This window comes from Ambystoma mexicanum, chromosome 6p (genome assembly GCF_040938575.1).
Source record: "Ambystoma mexicanum isolate Mex_15411 chromosome 6p, UKY_AmexF1_1, whole genome shotgun sequence".
Classification (NCBI taxonomy): Eukaryota; Metazoa; Chordata; class Amphibia; order Caudata; family Ambystomatidae; genus Ambystoma; species Ambystoma mexicanum.
Genome location: NC_090935.1, coordinates 787,469,848 through 787,488,214, shown reverse-complemented (window position 1 = coordinate 787,488,214; position 18,367 = coordinate 787,469,848). Strand labels below are relative to the sequence as shown.

General features: G+C 51.3%; 1 protein-coding gene across 8 annotated transcripts in view; it reads left to right on the top strand.

The window, feature by feature from the left end:
• ERAP1 (endoplasmic reticulum aminopeptidase 1) overlaps positions 1-18,367 on the top strand; it is a 1,074,730-nt gene that overhangs the window by 540,667 nt on the left and 515,696 nt on the right. For all 8 annotated transcript variants that reach the window (XM_069627669.1, XM_069627672.1, XM_069627670.1 and 5 more), the window contains one exon: positions 9,220-9,377. In XM_069627669.1, the coding sequence (XP_069483770.1) occupies positions 9,220-9,377 (158 nt within the window). The remainder of the gene's footprint in view (positions 1-9,219; positions 9,378-18,367) is intronic.

The window sequence follows — 18,367 nt, the reverse complement described above, 5'->3', positions numbered from 1 at the left end:
GTCACATGTAGCGGCAATCATGCACAACACATCCCACAAGTGAAACACACACGTCCTCAACAAACACGCATCAACACTCACTGGACTGGGCATCAAAGTCCAGCATCTCTCCCACTCCTTCGACCAATTCAGGTGGTATGAACTCCGCAACGAGTGCCTCATGCGGAGTGAGCTCTTCCTCCTCTGGTGCAGGCCCACTGCCATTCACCAGAGTCAAGTTGTAATTAGAGGCACGCTTAGCCTTAGTGCTGCGTTTGATGTCATTCCAGCGCTTTTTGCACTCTTGCGCCGTGCGCACCTCATGGCCGAATGAACTGACATGTTCCGCAACATGCTTCCAGTGGGTGTCACGTTAGGCAGCCGTAGTCTGACTATTGGCACCCACTAGCATGTCACGGCTGTGGCCCCGCACGTAGTCCACGAGGAAGTCCAGTTCCTGCTTACAGAAAGACTTCTTCCTCGACGTGCAGGAGGTCGTGGCTGTGTGTGGGGTCCCAGCCTGTGCTGCAGGTGCAACCTTCCTCCTCTTGGACTGTGGCGCAGACCCTGGCTGGCTAATGCCGCCCTGACCAGTATGGCCAGTGGGTTCGGTGGATTGAGCCAAGGGAGTGGCAGGTGGAGGGATGACCAAAGGCCTGACTTGTGTCAGTGGCAGCTGGGTGCCCACTAATGGACCCTGCGCAGCAACATCAGCTGTGGCAGGGTCATTGACCGCAATGGTCCTGGTTGGCAGACTCACAACCGGGGTGCTGTTGGGTGCATCTTCACTTGCCAACACCCGGCTGTTCGGGGCAGCAGATGACATGACTGCCCCAGGGACACGTGTCTTGGCCTGAGCAGCCCGGCCTGCCCCTATGGTTTCCCTCCTGGCCTGTTGGAGATCTACCAAGGGCTCCTCAAGTGCCAACGCAGCCTGCGCTGGCAGACCCCGAGCCTGGGTGGCGGTGTCCACAGCTGCACCTGCAGCTACCACTACCCTTGGGCCCGTGGCAGTCGATGGAACGGACTGCGGGGTCACACGGGCGCCAGTGCCAGATGCAGAAGCTGCATCCCCCGGAACCACAGGGGGTGGTGGCATGACTGCACCGACACATGGCACAACATTGTGCTCAAGTGGCGCACCCCTGCCTCTTCCCCCTCTGTGGCCGCCCTGGACACCCTGGAGTCCCCCTACTCCCTGGTCACCACGGCCACGTCCCCGACCACGCCCGCCATGAGGAGGACGCCCAGCTGAGGTGCCCCTCACCTTTGGTGGCCTCCCAACCATGGCACAGATGTAGTAGTGCCGGCACAGATGGAGTGGTGCCAATGGGAGGTGTACACCACAATTGACCTGGGCAATTGGGGTGAAGGGGGTGGGAAGCAAGATGTTAACAGCCCCCCTGCACCTGCAAGGCTGTATGTGACCCCGGTGATGTAGTGACGGGTTGCGCAACGCTCAGGCACCCCAAAACTGCATTAAAACCGTGCACGCAACCCTGCAGCCTACGTGCGTGGATTCAACCTCCCGCAGTACGCGGTGGCACCCAGTAACACGAATAACGCGTACGCGTGGGACACGCAGGCTACTATGACATCGAAAATGGGTGCGATACACAGGGGCACCCGCAGTGGGAAAAAGAGCGTGTGCGACTCACCGTCTGACTAGCGCGATGCAGAAAAACACGCGTAGCCAATACCCCCGCCAAAAGAAGAGATACGTCCTTGATAGCTGTGAAGTTGTGATGGCGCGCGAAACAGGAAGCAGCAACACACGTCTGGGTCCGCTCACCTTTAACCCGTGCTGAGGGAAAAGCATGCACGCGTCACATCACTTACGCGCATGGGCCCTTTCCTCGTATTACACGCGGACGTGCAGTTTTTCACGCGCGCTGAAATGCCCATGCACGCCTGTGCGCGTCACGTCACAGGGGCGCTTGCGCTTGAGGGGCCTTCTGTCCAATGAAATTGCGTATGCGTGCAGACGCGCTTACGCGCTAAGGGCCTTTCCTCGAATTACACGCCGACGTGCAGAATTTTCACGTGCCAAATCACTCCGTATCAAGCTGGCCACGCGTAAGCACACGGAAGACCACGCTCCTGCCCAGAAAGCCGAATTACTGCCCCCCAGAACCCCAAGCACCTTCCCACCTGCCATCTGCTGCTGCCTGACTGCCTGCTGCCCACGTGCCCTGCCATTTGCTGCCTGCACATCAGCCAGGGGTGCTGTTGCTGTGACCACCCCTGCTGGAACCAAAGACTCCCGACTGGGATTCCATCGCTCCACAGCCCAGCCCCAGGACCCAGTTGCCCACCCACTCCTGCCTCTGGGGTTGTCATGTCGGGCACTGTAACATCTGGCACCACTGACAACCCCCGGCCAGAGAGGCAGAGGGGCACCAGCTTCAGTGCCAGGGAAGTTGGTGTCCTGGTGGAGCAAGTCCTGGGGCAGTATGATGCCCTCTTTGGAAGTTCTCGCGCCGACAAGGAAGGACGGACTCGGATCTGGACTGACATCGTGACTGCCATCAACGCGGAGGGGGTGGCAGTCCGCGACTTCCAACATGTCAAGAAGTGCTGGGAGGACTTCAGGTCCAGGACCCTGAACAAGGCCCGGCGCCTCTTGAAGGCAGCGGATGCTAAGGGGCGCCGGGGCCACTTGTCGGAAGATCAGATGAGGGTCCTGGAACGCATATCCCCAGCGCTCCACGTCCAGGTCCTTGAGAGGCAGACCCGTCTGGAGTCGAGCGTTAAGTGTACATGCATCATGATTGTGAGCTGTGCGTGTGGTGATGTTTCAGTAGTGTGCAGGTTGCACATCTGTTTGTATGGGGTCGAGTATGGGTGGGGGTGTACAGGGCCGTGAGGCTAACACATGCGAGGGCTGTAATCTGTGAGACATGGATGGTGCTTGTGTGTGTAGGCTTGCATGCCAAATGCAGTTGTGTGGGCACACATGTTTGGATGAATGTGTATGTAAGTAGACATGTTCGTGATGTCACGCATGTATGTTGTTTTCGGCTGCATGTATCAGCACTGTGTACATGTGCATTTGTGTGTATTTGACAAGGGTGCAACAGTGATGCAACATGGATGCATGTGACAGCGGGATGTGGAAGCCTGATTGGCAGATGTGACATGGATGCCCATCTCAACACTGCAACACTTGGCAGAGGTGTACACATGCATGCAAGTGTGGTGGTGTGTGTACATGTGTAGTGCACTTCCTGTGTTGCATGTGATGTCTGGCTCAGCTTTGCCTGCTCATGCTGTTGTATGTGTATGGATGGTGCTGGCAGTTGCGATATGGATGTGGTATGGCTCATGTGTGCGAGTTGAAATTACATGTGTGTTGGGGATTGTGATGGCATGTCTGAGGTTTGCCAATGCCACTCATGTACAACTGTCATGTGTGTATGTGTCCATTGTACAGTGCCCTGATGCCTGTGTTTTATTTCTCCCTGTCTGCAGAGCCAACTGATGAAGAGGGCGGAGAAGGTGCTGTGGAGCACAGCGGCGGGGATCCCACCGCCAGCCGGAGACGCAAGGCCCGGCTCCCCTCCCATGTTGTCATCTCGTCGGGGAGTGAGGAGTCCGGTGCCGCGTCCCAGGCCACAGCTGCCGGGGGGAGGTCCAAGAGGCGGAGGTTGGAGTTGGACTCCTCGGCAGCAAAGGGGCAGCTGGGACCCCATAGGGCCAAACGGGGGAAGATGGCACGGAGTCATCCAGGTTGGTGGGGGGTTTGGTGGAGGAGGAGGCCGTGCAAGCAACAGAGATGGGGTCTGGAGGTGGGGATCCCACTGGTGCTAGTGGTGCAGTGCAGGACCAGGGACAGGAGGCAGCACAGGCCGCCGCGGAGGTGCCTGTGTGCAATCCTGTCCCTGCATCATCTTGCACCAGCAGGGATGCCTACGTCCAGACCCGTTTTCAGGCAGGGGATGAGCTAACGACAACTGGCCTTCCTCTGCCTTCGGACGTGGCTATCCGGGTCTGGGTTGAGCCTGTCCTGACTGGTGTGGCGTTGCGTCAACGGGCCATGCGAGGTGACCTGCAGTCTTTTCATGAGGAGACTGCACGTCATCTCGAATGGCTCGTTGACCGCGTCGGCCTACTGGGACAGGTCACCCAGGCCGGATTCCTCCGTTTGATGGGGCTTGCTACGACCCCCTCCTCAACTGAACCCCCTATGCGCCAGTCGTCCTCCGTGCCATCTTCCCACCCATCAGTTACCGCGTCTGTACATAGTTCACTGTTGGATTTTCTTTTTCTTTCTTAATTTACCCATGGAGAAATGGCTTTCAATTATGATTTTCCATTGGATTTTCTTTTGTGGACTGTGACTTTGGACACCATTCCTTTGGATTATGATTTTTGGTTTTGCTTTTTTTCACGGACATGCTTCTTTTCATTTTTGTACATTCCCATTTCTGTTTCTTTATTTTTGATTCAATTTATGTTTCCTTTAATACATATTTTTTGATCGAACTTCAATGTGTAGTATCATCTCATTGGCTTGATGCATATCATGATATGGGTTTTGAGATTCACTGACAACCATTGGGTGTATGTGAGGGACATGTGTTTGTTTCCAAACTTGCAATTGGTGTTCTGTCATGTTATTGCCATTTCTGAGTGGGTGGATGCAATACTCGGGTGGGTGTTTTGCATTTGGAGGCTGACCATAGGGACCAGGGATCTAGATTGTGATGACATGTTGGCTGGGGAACATGAGTTGGACATGGGTGGGGGCCTGCTGGCAGGTGCCCCACAGTGCTGGGGGGTGAGGGTGATAGGGGACATGGGTGGGGGCCTGCTGGCAGGTGCCCCACAGTGCTGGGGGGTGGGGGTGCAGGGGAACATGAGTTGGACATGGGTGGGGGCCTGCTGGCAGGTGCCCCACAGTGCTGGGGGGTGGGGGTGCAGGGGAACATGAGTTGGACATGGGTGGGGGCCTGCTGGCAGGTGCCCCACAGTGCTGGGGGGTGGGGGTGATAGGGGACATGGGTGGGGGCCTGCTGGCAGGTGCCCCACAGTGCTGGGGGGTGGGGGTGATAGGGGACAGGAGTGGGGGCCTGCTGGCAGGTGCCCCACAGTGCTGGGGGGTGGGGGTGCAGGGGAACATGAGTTGGACATGGGTGGGGGTCTGCTGGCAGGTGCCCCACAGTGCTGGGGGGTGGGGGTGCAGGGGAACATGAGTTGGACATGGGTGGGGGCCTGCTGGCAGGTGCCCCACAGTGCTGGGGGGTGGGGGTGATAGGGGACAGGAGTGGGGGCCTGCTGGCAGGTGCCCCACAGTGCTGGGGTGTGGGGGTGCAGGGGAACATGAGTTGGACATGGGTTGGGGCCTGCTGGCAGGTGCCCCACAGTGCTGGGGGTGGGGGTGCAGGGGAACATGAGTTGGACATGGGTGGGGGCCTGCTGGCAGGTGCCCCACAGTGCTGGGGGGTGGGGGTGATAGGGGACAGGAGTGGGGGCCTGCTGGCAGGTGCCCCACAGTGCTGGGGGGTGGGGGTGATAGGGGAACATGAGTTGGACATGGGTGGGGGCCTGGTGGAGGCTGCCCCTGGTGGCTGGGGGTGCAGGGGGACATGCGTTGGTGGGCAGTAGTGCAAGTTGACATGTGGGTTGGCTGGGGGGCATGGCCATGGTGGATGGGGTGCCTGCAGGACATGTGCAGGGTAGGCCCCTGTGGTGTGGGCCACCTGCAGGGGCCGTGGAGGGTGTAGAGGGAACACCTGGGAGTACCCACACATGCAATTCACGTGTGGTGCTCCCCGCGCACCCCTGTAATACACGTACCCTGCTGATTTCGCATGTGAAACTTCCCACGCACCCCAAGATACAGGACATTCGCGTGTGAAACTTCCCACGCACCCCGAAATACACGTAGCCAGGACATTCGCGTGTGGAACTTCCCGCGCACCCCTGATATACATGTACGCTGCTGATATCGCGTGTGGAACTTCCAGCGCACCCCGAAATACACGTAGCCAGGACATTCGCGTGTGGAACTTCCCGCGCACCCCTGATATACATGTACCCTGTTGATATCCCGTGTGCAACTTCCCGCGCACCCCGAAATACACGTAGCCAGGACATTCGCGTGTGGAACTTCAAGCGCACCCCTGAAATACACGTACCCTGCTGAAATCGCGTGTGGAACTTCACGCGCATCCCAAGATACACGTACCCAGGACATTCGCGTGTGAAACTTCCCCCGCACCCCGAAATACACGTAGCCAGGACATTCGCATGTGGAACTTCCAGCGCACCCCTGATATACATGTACCCTGCTGATATCGCGTGTGAAACTTCCCGCGCACCCCAAGATACACGTAGCCAGGACATTCGCGTGTGAAACTTCCCACGCACCCCAAAATACACATAGCCAGGACATTCGCGTGTGGAACTTCCTGCGCACCCCTGGAATACACGTACCCTGCTGATATCGCGTTTGGAACTTCCCGCGCACCCTGAAATACACGTAGCCAGGACATTCGCGTGTGGAACTTCCCCCGCACCCCGAAATACACGTAGCCAGGACATTCGCATGTGGAACTTCCCGCGCACCCCTGATATACATGTACCCTGCTGATATCGCGTGTGAAACTTCCCGCGCACCCCAAGATACACGTAGCCAGGACATTCGCGTGTGGAACTTCCAGCGCACCCCTGGAATACACGTACCCTGCTGATATTGCGTGTGGAACTTCCCGCGCACTCCGAAATACACGTAGCCAGGACATTCGCGTGTGAAACTTCCCACGCACCCCAAAATACACATAGCCAGGACATTCGCGTGTGGAACTTCCTGCGCACCCCTGGAATACACGTACCCTGCTGAAATCGCGTGTGGAACTTCACGCGCATCCCAAGATACACGTACCCAGGACATTCGCGTGTGAAACTTCCCCCGCACCCCGAAATACACGTAGCCAGGACATTCGCATGTGGAACTTCCCGCGCACCCCTGATATACATGTACCCTGCTGATATCGCGTGTGAAACTTCCCACGCACCCCAAAATACACGTAGCCAGGACATTCGCGTGTGGAACTTCCAGCGCACCCCTGGAATACACGTACCCTGCTGATATCGCGTTTGGAACTTCCCGCGCACCCTGAAATACACGTAGCCAGGACATTCGCGTGTGGAACTTCAAGCGCACCCCTGAAATACACGTACCCAGCTGAAATGACGTGAGGTACTTCCCGCGCACCCCAGTGATACACGTAGCCCGCTTGCCGTGCTGGTACAGGGTTAGCGCAGCCCTTTGCGCTGGATTGGGGATTTTTATGGGTTTTACCTGCGTGAGAGGCGTTCTTGGGGGCGTAACTGGCGCTTCTGCAGGGTCGCTGCGCCACTGTGCGCCACGGCTGGTTTTGGTAGCTGGAATCCATGAATACGCTGTGCGCGGAAATGGGTTTTGGCGCACGCGGCTGGCGCAGGGATTCGCATGCGCACACTGTGCGCCAGCCGCATGCGCCACTTGTGCGCTAAATTCTATGAATTACCCCCTTAATAACACGTTAGGGAGATTTTCTGCAGATCGTGCTCTGTGTCCTAAGCCTCCCATCACGACTGCTAGACTCACGGGTATTTTTTATTGACTTTGAAGGTGAGCCATTTTTTTATCTCACTCACCTCCTGCATTTACTTTTTGTTCTAGCGACAATGGACCCTTCTTTTAAGGTTCCAGTGTCGGGAGAACTCTCATATTAGTTTTGGCTCTCATGCTTTCCTATAGCAGCAACTCTCACCTTATGTACACAAGACATACAATTCTCAGTTTGCCCATACCTAAAAGAACTGACCTAACGCTATGCATAGCAGTTTTGTTAATTGTTAACGTTTTATTTATTGACTCTTTGATCCAAAAACTTCATCATCAGTGCTTTTAATATAAAATATCAGTAGACAATCTGCTCATATTTTGAAGAGCCTGGTGCCCCCCTGGACATCCTTTGGGCCCCCTAGAGGGGCCAACTCTAGGTGGGGACGGGGCAGAAACAATATTTTTACTCAGGGGTGGGGGGAGCTCGGTATTAACAAGTTTCAATACCACTGGCCTAGAGCAAGGAAGTTAGTCACAAAATAAAGCTACTTTTTAAAGCTTAGTTCATATCCATAAGTGACTGGCAAGTCGGTGCTTAGTTGTGTTGAAGTCTCTGTGGAGGCTTTGTGTGAAGTTTAGGTATATTTAGTGCTGACACATCTATCTTTCGTGGTACACTTTCCATTGTGTTAACCTTTATTGTTTATGGTTAAGGAATTGTGTGATGAGATGTGTTGTCGGTTAGGTTGGCGGTAGAGAGATTTCGATCTGGTTGTTGTTACTCTAATCTGCCTGGCAGATCACCCAATAACAGCTAGAGAATAATATTTTTTCACTTTGGAAATAGCATAGTTGATCATATTTATTTGGTTGCATACTTGGAAATCATTCTTTCTCCAGCTCTTGTTATGCAATATTTTTTTATGTTAGGATGACGCATGCTTTGTCAGGTTACAATATGCCGTAGAACAAATTCAGGGCCTGAAACTTGCAGTCAGCTGCACAGGGCCTGCCTTCGGACTGCGCAATGACAGGTCAAACACACTCCAAATGTAGCACCACTACAGCTCAGCTCAGCGAGGACGATGGTACACTGCAGCTGGACATGCAATAAACTAGCAGCTGACAAACCCAACCACATACCACATCACAACCAGCGTACTACTATGCTGGCAATTAGCAATATAAATGTGCATTTTGTCGTCAAATCCTATTATTATTATGGCTAGATGTGAATTAAATTGCACCATTTGTTGCTCACTTGGAATTAGTACCCACAGACATTCCTTTGGAGAGAATGGACACTGCCACAAGTAAGTTTGCACCAACCATACAAAGTTTCTGAAGGTACCGCCCCGACCATTTGAGCGTTCGCCCTCTCCATTCCTCCCCCAAAGTTGCTGCCCACTTGTGCGCCTCAATAGTGTAAGAGCAGAGATACTAACAAAGTAAACTCTGTGGTGTGGTGCCCCTTATCTGTCAAAATTATCTGTTTCCTTGGCCGGCCGCTAATAGGAACTTCAGAATAAAATGTCCACCAAGAGGCCAAGGTATTCTTTAATGTTTTATAGCTCCTTTTTTACTGTTTAAAGGGTTTCAGACACTTGTTAAGGAAATTATAGACTTACAAATATGGTAAAGGATCAGCCATAAACAATTATTTAATACAGTTCTTTCTATTGCAGCACTGGTTGAAAGGGGATATCCTCGATGTGAAGACAATGATGAACACTTGGACCCTACAGAAAGGCTTCCCGTTAATAACTGTTAAAGTGAATGGCAAACAAGTCCACCTACAACAGGAGCATTATTTGAAGGGTTCTAATGCCACACAGGCAACCGGGTAAGAAACGTCAAACTAAACAAAATGGCAATCCTCAATAAGAATATAAAAAATCATTGAATCTTGTGCTGTATTGTGGGCATTGACCTTGAAGTTACACCTATTTCTAGTACCACTCATTCAGGGTACGACGTTCATTCATCAACAGTTGTTTTTCTGATGGTTTGTTTTGTTGAAATTCTTTTGCCAAAAAAACGTATTGAACAACCTGGTATTCTCCAACATTGGATCTTCCATACATATACATGCTGTTGAATATTCCCTGTCTTCAGGCTGGGACGATTTGGTATATTGATAAAGCAGTGTTAATGGAAACACAAGAAACTGAACGTGTTCTGTTAGTCTCATTTTGGGCCATTTAAACTGTAGGCAATAGGCAGTGCCTCCTTTAGCTCCACACCCGAGTCCATCTTCATATTCTTTACCACATGTCATGTGAGTACAGTGCTGATAGCGATGTCATAAGTATGGTGGAAGCTGAGCAACACTTGGTGTAGTTCTACATGCAGTGCACCAGGTCAGGTGCCTTACCTCAAATTTGTAGTGGCTGTGTGTAAACACACAGCAATGAAAAGAAACAGTAAAGCACTGCCTTCTTCGTATTAATACAGTGATGGAAATGTGCCTGTGTCCAAGTAGGGTCCCTACCTGTGTAACACAGCACGCTGATACTTCAATAACTTGAATTGCAAAACTTTGCACATATATGTTAGGCCATCGGGGTACTTCTTTTTTTTTTTAACAACTCTTTTTATTGATTTTCAATTTAAACATTACATAACACAACTTTAGACTCTAAGGGAGTCGAACAACAACAACTTAAACTAAGTCTTTGGATCCATGAATGCCACACACAGTTACCACAATACATTATTATCAGCAGTGCCCCATTGTTCCTTTTGGTTATGCAGCGATCACTATTCAGTGATTTATTGAGCATCTTCCCACTTCTGCCAGATCTTTCGGGCTTTCCCCGGGCATCCCCTGGCATTGTATACTCGCTGTTCCAACGCTATGCATATGTTCACATCTGTAACCCATTGCTCGTATTGCGGGGTTATGTCAGACCCCCACAGTTTCGCTATATTCCTTTTAATCAATTCTGTAGTAGTTAAAAAAAGCATTTTTTCATATCGCATCATTGCCCCTTCATCTTCCACCCCCAGTAATAGTAGTTTTGGGTCCCTAGGGATCACTCGTCCCAATACTCTCGAAAGCTCATCACAGCAGCGCTGCCAGTACAGTTCGATTTGGGGGCAGTCCCATAATATGTGGAAGAAGGTCCCTTCTACATGTTTGCAGCGCAGGCAGTTTGGATCTCTGGCTTTGCCCCAGAGATGGAGTGCTCCCCTCGGGTAGTATATCATGTGCAATATTTTTAGTTGAATAAGACGGAGTCTAGATGAAATGGCCGTTTCGTGGGGGTACATCATAATCATGACCCAGACTTCTGGCAGGATAGTGCCCACATCCCTTTCCTATTTAGATTTTAGGCTCAGTAACTCAGGTGTAGCAAAGGAGGTTATTGTCATGATGCCTACCCCCGGAGTACCAGGCCAGGCCCAGCACCCCCGGGAGCAGGCATCACGCCCCCGGGTAAAAGCCCAGCGGCCCTTTATAGGGGCTCTTTGGACTCTGTCCTGGCGCCGTTGGCGCCAGGCTCATGTTGGACATCAGTCCTGGCGCCATAGGCGCCAGGCTCATAAGGGGAAGTGTTTGGTGCACTTACCTGAAGCAGACCATGCTGCACACTCACCTGATGCAGACCATGCTGCATGAAGAACCAAGTCAAATGAGGCTTAGGAGGGACTATTTTTCTGAGGGAACTATTTTGTTACTTGGGTGGGGCTGTGGAAGAATACTCACCTGGAACTTCTTCCAAGGCTATTTAAGCCACGCCCGGACAGCCACACGTGCTTCGCGTTGTTCTGCATCCCAGCAGCTAAACGCTCACCGTGTCAGCTCCTGCACCTGGACTCCAGCCATGCCCGCCTCGAACCTGGAACACCTGTAAGGAAAGAAGAGAAGAGAAAGGTGAAAACCAAGAACTTATTCAACCTTCTTACCTGCATCCGGAATCTTCACGCCAGCATTCCTGAAGGAGGACTTCCATTTAAAAGCACCGCGTTGCTCGCTGCAGCGCCGCGCTTCACTCACCTGTTCCCGAGACGCCGCCCGGCTCCATCGCGGCTCTCAGCACCAGTCGCCACATCTCTGCACCTAGGGGAGAGAAGAAGAAACAAAAGGTGAGCAAGGGAACACAAGAGGAAGGCCGAATTTCAGCCATATTACTTACCGGCTTTTCTTGGTGAACCATTCCACATCTCGGGTCGGCGCCGCATCTTTGGCAGGTACCGCACCCTGGCCCCTATGGGGAAAGGACAAAAGACATTACTGGGGAATTATAAAGACATTTAGAGGGCTCTCACTCATCACTAACTCACCTGATTTTACCACCGGCAATTTAACCCCTCAACGCATCGCCTTGGTTCTGCACCTGAAATAAAGGACAGATCACAGGTTAGGAGAAACAACATAAAAGGAGGCTCACACTTGAACTTTAGCATCTTCATACTTACGGTGTATCGCTCAGAAAAGTCAAGTGGATTTGCCAGCGCCATTCTGAAAACCAGTGAAGTAACTGGACGAACGCGCGCCCCTGTACCAGAAGCAGGATGGAGAGTTCATCCTTCCAAACCATAAGGTGAGCTTAAACCGGGGGGTTTTGGAGGAAGTCAGAGGAGAACGAAGGGGGAAAGGGGGAAGCAAGCACACTATTCAGCAGACAGTTGATCCCCTTTCTCATCTGCAGAAGGATATTCCTACGGGCCAGACAAGCAATATTTGGGGGTCCTGTTCAATCGGTGGTCCGAATTCTGCGCATCACGCTTGAAGAGGCCACAGCAACCCAGACCAGACCAGCGCCTCCGTGGGAGCCAGGTGAGCGTTACATAACGCGAAGACTTCCTACAAATTCCCACCCAGGCGCTATGGAAACTTCTGAGACTGACCAGTTGGCCCAACTACTGGGGGAATTATGGGCCGAAGTACACGCCGCTCGTCAAGAGACTAATGCTCTCAGGAGGGAAGTGATTGTATCAAAGGAAAGGACTGATGACCTGGCTAGACAGCTTTTGCAAGGTCAAGCTGGACAAACTCCTTTACCCGGTTCCGGAGGGAACCCCGCCCCTGTGCTTTCCAGTAACCCGGTGCAGATTAATCTACCAGGAAACATGCCGCTGGCCCCACCCGAACGCTTTGCTGGGGACCCCAAACGATTCGCCGTATTCATGAATCAGTGTCGTTTGCATTTCCTGTGCAGACCTGGGGCCTTCCCTAATGACCAGACCAAGGTAGCCTTTGTATTGTCATATCTTAGCGGCAGTGCTGCCGATTGGTCAGTTCCACTGGTAACTCAAGATGACCCGATTCTTCGTGATTTTCAAGGATTTCAAGCAAGCATGGAAAGGTTATTTGCTCGTCACTCCCAGGGGCAGGCTCTAGATGACGAACTTCTATCTCTGCGACAGGGCAATCAAGACCTCCTTTCCTACATTGCAACCTTTAATAGACTAATTGTGGAAACTGGGTGGCCAGAGGATAAAAGAATCACGTTATTTTATCGAGGTCTACGTGGAGAACTTAAAGATGTCCTGGCCCAAGTTGTAAATCCGCCCCAATAATGCTCAGAATATATAGACTTAGTGGTCCAATTGGATCACAGACTGCAAAACAGAAAAGCAGATCGGTCCAAGTTTGAGACCCGGGTGTTAGTCAAGACCCACGTTAACCTCAAGGGGGCTGAAGCCTCTGAGCCAATGCAAATCGGAGGAGTTAAAGGACCTTTAACTCAAAAGGAGCGTGTAAGAAGACGGCAGATGCACTTATGTCTTTATTGTGGATCCTCTGGACACTTTCTACGAGATTGCCCGGCAAGGCCGCCCAGGAAGGTGGTAGGAGCCGCTGAAAAAATCCATGAAACCTCTGTATCGGGAAACGACCCCGCGGACAAGCGTAGGGGTCCGCTTGCCGGGCTTGAAAATGAATTCTCAGACCTCGCATTTCATTGTGCCAATGGTCCTCGTAGATCCGGAACAGCCTAAGCGGTTGCATGCAATAAAGGCATACATCGATAGTGGGGCTATAGGAAACTACATGGATCGTGAATTGGTCTCCAGGATTAACCTCCCACTGCGTCCTAAAACCAGCAAAGATGTCATCACCACAGTTGATGGAACCGAAGTTGCCTCGGGACCGGTAACACATTCCACAGCTGAGGTGACACTTGTAGGTCCGGACGGGCATCGGGAGGCAGTTGTGTTTGATGTAATCAAGGCTCCACAGTTTCAGGTTATTCTCGGAATCCCTTGGTTAGAGACACATAATCCTCGAATTGATTGGCGAGCGAAGAGAATAACCTTTCCGGAGTGTGCACGAACCTGCTACCCAGAAAATCTGAAGATCAGTCTAGCATCAGTAACCTCTGTCTCCATGCAACTACCTCCGGAATACCAAGACTTTCAGGACGTCTTCCAAAAGGAACAGGCCAACACGTTACCTCCTCACAGATCGTACGATTGCCAAATCGATCTGGTGCCCGGTGCTCAACCCCCTTGTAGCAGGATTTATGCCCTTACTGAGCCGGAGAATCTGCATTTGAGACAATATTTAGATCAATACCTAGCCAATGGTTTCATTCGCCCGTCAAAGTCTCCGGCATCCTCGGCTTTGTTCTTCCTGCCACAAAAAGAAGGCGACCTTAGAACTTGTATCAATTACCGCGCATTGAACCAGATAACTGTTAAATATCGTTACCCTCTGCCTTTGATCCCTGAACTCCTTGACCAGGTGAAGGACGCTTGCATATACACCAAGTTAGATCTCTGGGGGGCTTATCATCTGGTATGAGTAAAAGAAGGCGACGAATGGAAAACGGCCTTCCGTTCAAAATATGGACTATTCGAATACCAGGTGATGCCTTTCGGGTTGTGCAACGCGCCTGCTGCCTTTCAATTCTTCATGAACGATGTCCTTCGGGAACTCATCGATGTCTGTGTTGTCGTGTATATCGATGACATTCTGGTGTACTCCTCTTCGGAATCAGATCACAGAAAACATGTCAGGGCCGTCCTTGAGAAATTGCGCCAGCACAAACTGTTTGCAAAGCTGGAGAAATGCATTTTCCATACCACCGAGGTTGAGTTTCTTGGATTTATCCTGACACCTAAAGGGGTCCGAATGGACTCAGGGAAAGTGGATGCCATCCTCAAATGGCCATCACCTAGTTCGGTGAAAAGTGTCCAAAGCATGCTTGGTTTTGCCAATTTTTATCGCAGGTTTATCCCGGAATTTTCACGGGTGGTGCAACCCATCACTGCACTCTTGCGGAAGAATAAACGTTTTGAATGGACCGAGGAAGCTGAACAGGCCTTTCAGGAATTAAAAGCTAAATTTACGTCCGCACCTATTTTGAAACACCCGCGTCCTGATCTCCCATATATAGTCGAAACCGACACATCCAGCTTAGCCATGGGAGCTGTCCTGTCCCAGAGAGACCCCGAAACCAACCAACTGCACCCCGTAGCATTTTGGTCCAGAAAGTTCTTGCCGCCGGAGATAAATTATGCAATCACCGATAAGGAATTATTAGCCATTAAGTCCACCTTTAAGGCTTGGCGGCATTATCTTCTTGGCGCCAGGCATACCATCACCGTGATCACTGATCACCGAAATTTACAATATTTAAAAACTGCCAAGGCTCAGTCTTCACGACAGCTCCGATGGGCTTTATTCTTTGCTGAGTTCGATTTTGTAATCACTTACCGTCCCGGCTGTAAGAATGGCAAAGCGGACGCGCTATCTCGAATTGGAATGGGAGAAATGGACACAAACTCAGAACCTGTGCCGATAATTCCCGAACAAAGAATCTTGGGGATAACCACTTTACAAACCCTTGAAGACATTCAAGCACGGGTATAACTATTCCTGGACTCTTCAGCCTTGCAGGATTGGATCAAAAGGGGGTCTGACTTTTCAATCAACGATGGTTTACCTTACTTCCGAGGACTTTTATTTTTGCCAGAAAAGGAATTGCAAGAACTGGTTATTTCCCGTCATCACGATACTCTGATGAAAGGACATCCTGGCATTGCCAAAACAGAGGCAAAAATTAAACGACAATTCTGGTGGCCGTCCTGGCGAAAGGATATTAAATCTTTTGTGATGTCCTGTGGAGTTTGCACCCAAAACAAAGGTCAAAAATCAAAACCCGCCGGTCTTCCTCAGCCCTTAGACATTCCACCAGCACCTTGGCACACCTTGTCACTAGATTTTTATCACGGACCTGCCCTCTTGTAATGGATACAATACTATTCTGGTTGTGGTGGATTTATTTTCCAAGATGGCCCATTTTATTCCGTTGAAAGGTTTACCTTCAGCTTTTGTTCTTGCCAAGGAATTCCTCGAAAATATCATCCGTCTGCATGGATTCCCGTCCATACTAATCTCCGATCGGGGAAGCCAGTTTATTTCTCATTTTTGGAAAAAATGTTGTCAACTGGCACAAATCGACGTAATACTTTCAACTAGCCACCACCCACAGACCGATGGTCAGACGGAGAGAACGAACCAGACCCTTGAACAATATCTACGATGTATGTTGCACCAATCGGAGGGTAATTGGAAGGATATTTTATGGGTGGCTGAATATGCATACAATAACTCGATACACTCTGGAACTGGTCAGAGCTCCTTTTATACCCTATATGGACATCACCCTCGTACTTCAGACCTGGACTCACCTTTGAGCCTCGAAATGCCCGCAGTGGACCATTTGCATTCTACGATTACTCAAGCCTTCAAGGATGCTACTGCACACTTACAACATGCGAAAGGGAAATACAAAAAGAATGCGGATCTGCATCGAAAGGAGGCGCCTCCATACCAAATAGGGGATCAAGTATGGTTGGCTACCAAACACTTATCGCTCAAGGGATCTCGGACTTTTAATCCAAGGTATTTAGTCCCTTACTCGATCAAAGCTATAATTAACCCAGTGGCAGTCAAGCTAGATCTACCAGCTAACATGCGGATTCACCCCGTTTTTCATGTGTCGCTTTTGAAACCAGTGCAACCAGGAACCAGATTAATAAAGCCACCAGAACCAATCCAGATAGATGGGGAGCCTGAATTCGAGGTGAAGAACATTTTGGACTCTAAGATCTCAAAATCAAAACTTTTCTATCTAATTGATTGGAAGGGGTACGGGCCTCAGGAAAGATCTTGGGAACCCAGCGACCACGTACATGCACCTCGGCTAGTAAAAAGGTTCCATTGGAATTTCCCGAACAAACCGAAACCTCCTGAGGGAACGACCTTGGGAGGGGCCTTGGGGGGAGTGCTGTCATGATGCCTACCCCCGGAGTACCAGGCCAGGCCCAGCACCCCCGGGAGCAGGCATCACGCCCCCGGGTAAAAGCCCAGCGGCCCTTTATAGGGGCTCTTTGGACTCTGTCCTAGCGCCGCTGGCGCCAGGCTCATGTTGGACATCAGTCCTGGCCCCATAGGCGCCAGGCTCATAAGGGGAAGTGTTTGGTGCACTTACCTGAAGCAGACCATGCTGCACACTCACCTGATGCAGACCATGCTGCATGAAGAACCAAGCCAAATGAGGCTTAGGAGGGACTATTTTTCTGAGGGAACTATTTTGTTACTTGGGTGGGGCTGTGGAAGAATACTCACCTGGAACTTCTTCCAAGGCTATTTAAGCCACGCCCGGACAGCCACACGTGCTTCGCGTTGTTCTGCATCCCAGCAGCTAAACGCTCACCGTGTCAGCTCCTGCACCTGGACTCCAGCCATGCCCGCCTCGAACCTGGAACACCTGTAAGGAAAGAAGAGAAGAGAAAGGTGAAAACCAAGAACTTATTCAACCTTCTTACCTGCATCCGGAATCTTCACGCCAGCATTCCTGAAGGAGGACTTCCATTTAAAAGCACCGCGTTGCTCGCTGCAGCGCCGCGCTTCACTCACCTGTTCCCGAGACGCCGCCCGGCTCCATCGCGGCTCTCAGCACCAGTCGCCACATCTCTGCACCTAGGGGAGAGAAGAAGAGACAAAAGGTGAGCAAGGGAACACAAGAGGAAGGCCGAATTTCAGCCATATTACTTACCGGCTTTTCTTGGTGAACCATTCCACATCTCGGGTCGGCGCCGCATCTTTGGCAGGTACCGCACCCTGGCCCCTATGGGGAAAGGACAAAAGACATTACTGGGGAATTATAAAGACATTTAGAGGGCTCTCACTCATCACTAACTCACCTGATTTTACCACCGGCAATTTAACCCCTCAACGCATCGCCTTGGTTCTGCACCTGAAATAAAGGACAGATCACAGGTTAGGAGAAACAACATAAAAGGAGGCTCACACTTGAACTTTAGCATCTTCATACTTACGGTGTATCGCTCAGAAAAGTCAAGTGGATTTGCCAGCGCCATTCTGAAAACCAGTGAAGTAACTGGACGAACGCGCGCCCCTGTACCAGAAGCAGGATGGAGAGTTCATCCTTCCAAACCATAAGGTGAGCTTAAACCGGGGGGTTTTGGAGGAAGTCAGAGGAGAACGAAGGGGGAAAGGGGGAAGCAAGCACACTATTCAGCAGACAGTTAATCCCCTTTCTCATCTGCAGAAGGATATTCCTATGGGCCAGACAAGCAATATTTGGGGGTCCTGTTCAATCGGTGGTCCGAATTCTGCGCATCACGCTTGAAGAGGCCACAGCAACCCAGACCAGCGCCTCCATGGGAGCCAGGTGAGCGTTACAGTTATAGCGCTGTACATCACAGAGGTAATCTTGTTGTCGATACGCTCCAGGACTATGTTCCTCTCAATGGGAGTACATTCAAGCATGTCGGATAGGGCTAGTAGATGGTTTTCTAATGCGTTTTGTAGTTGTGTGTATCAATACTGTTCAGTGGCAGGAAGATTGAACC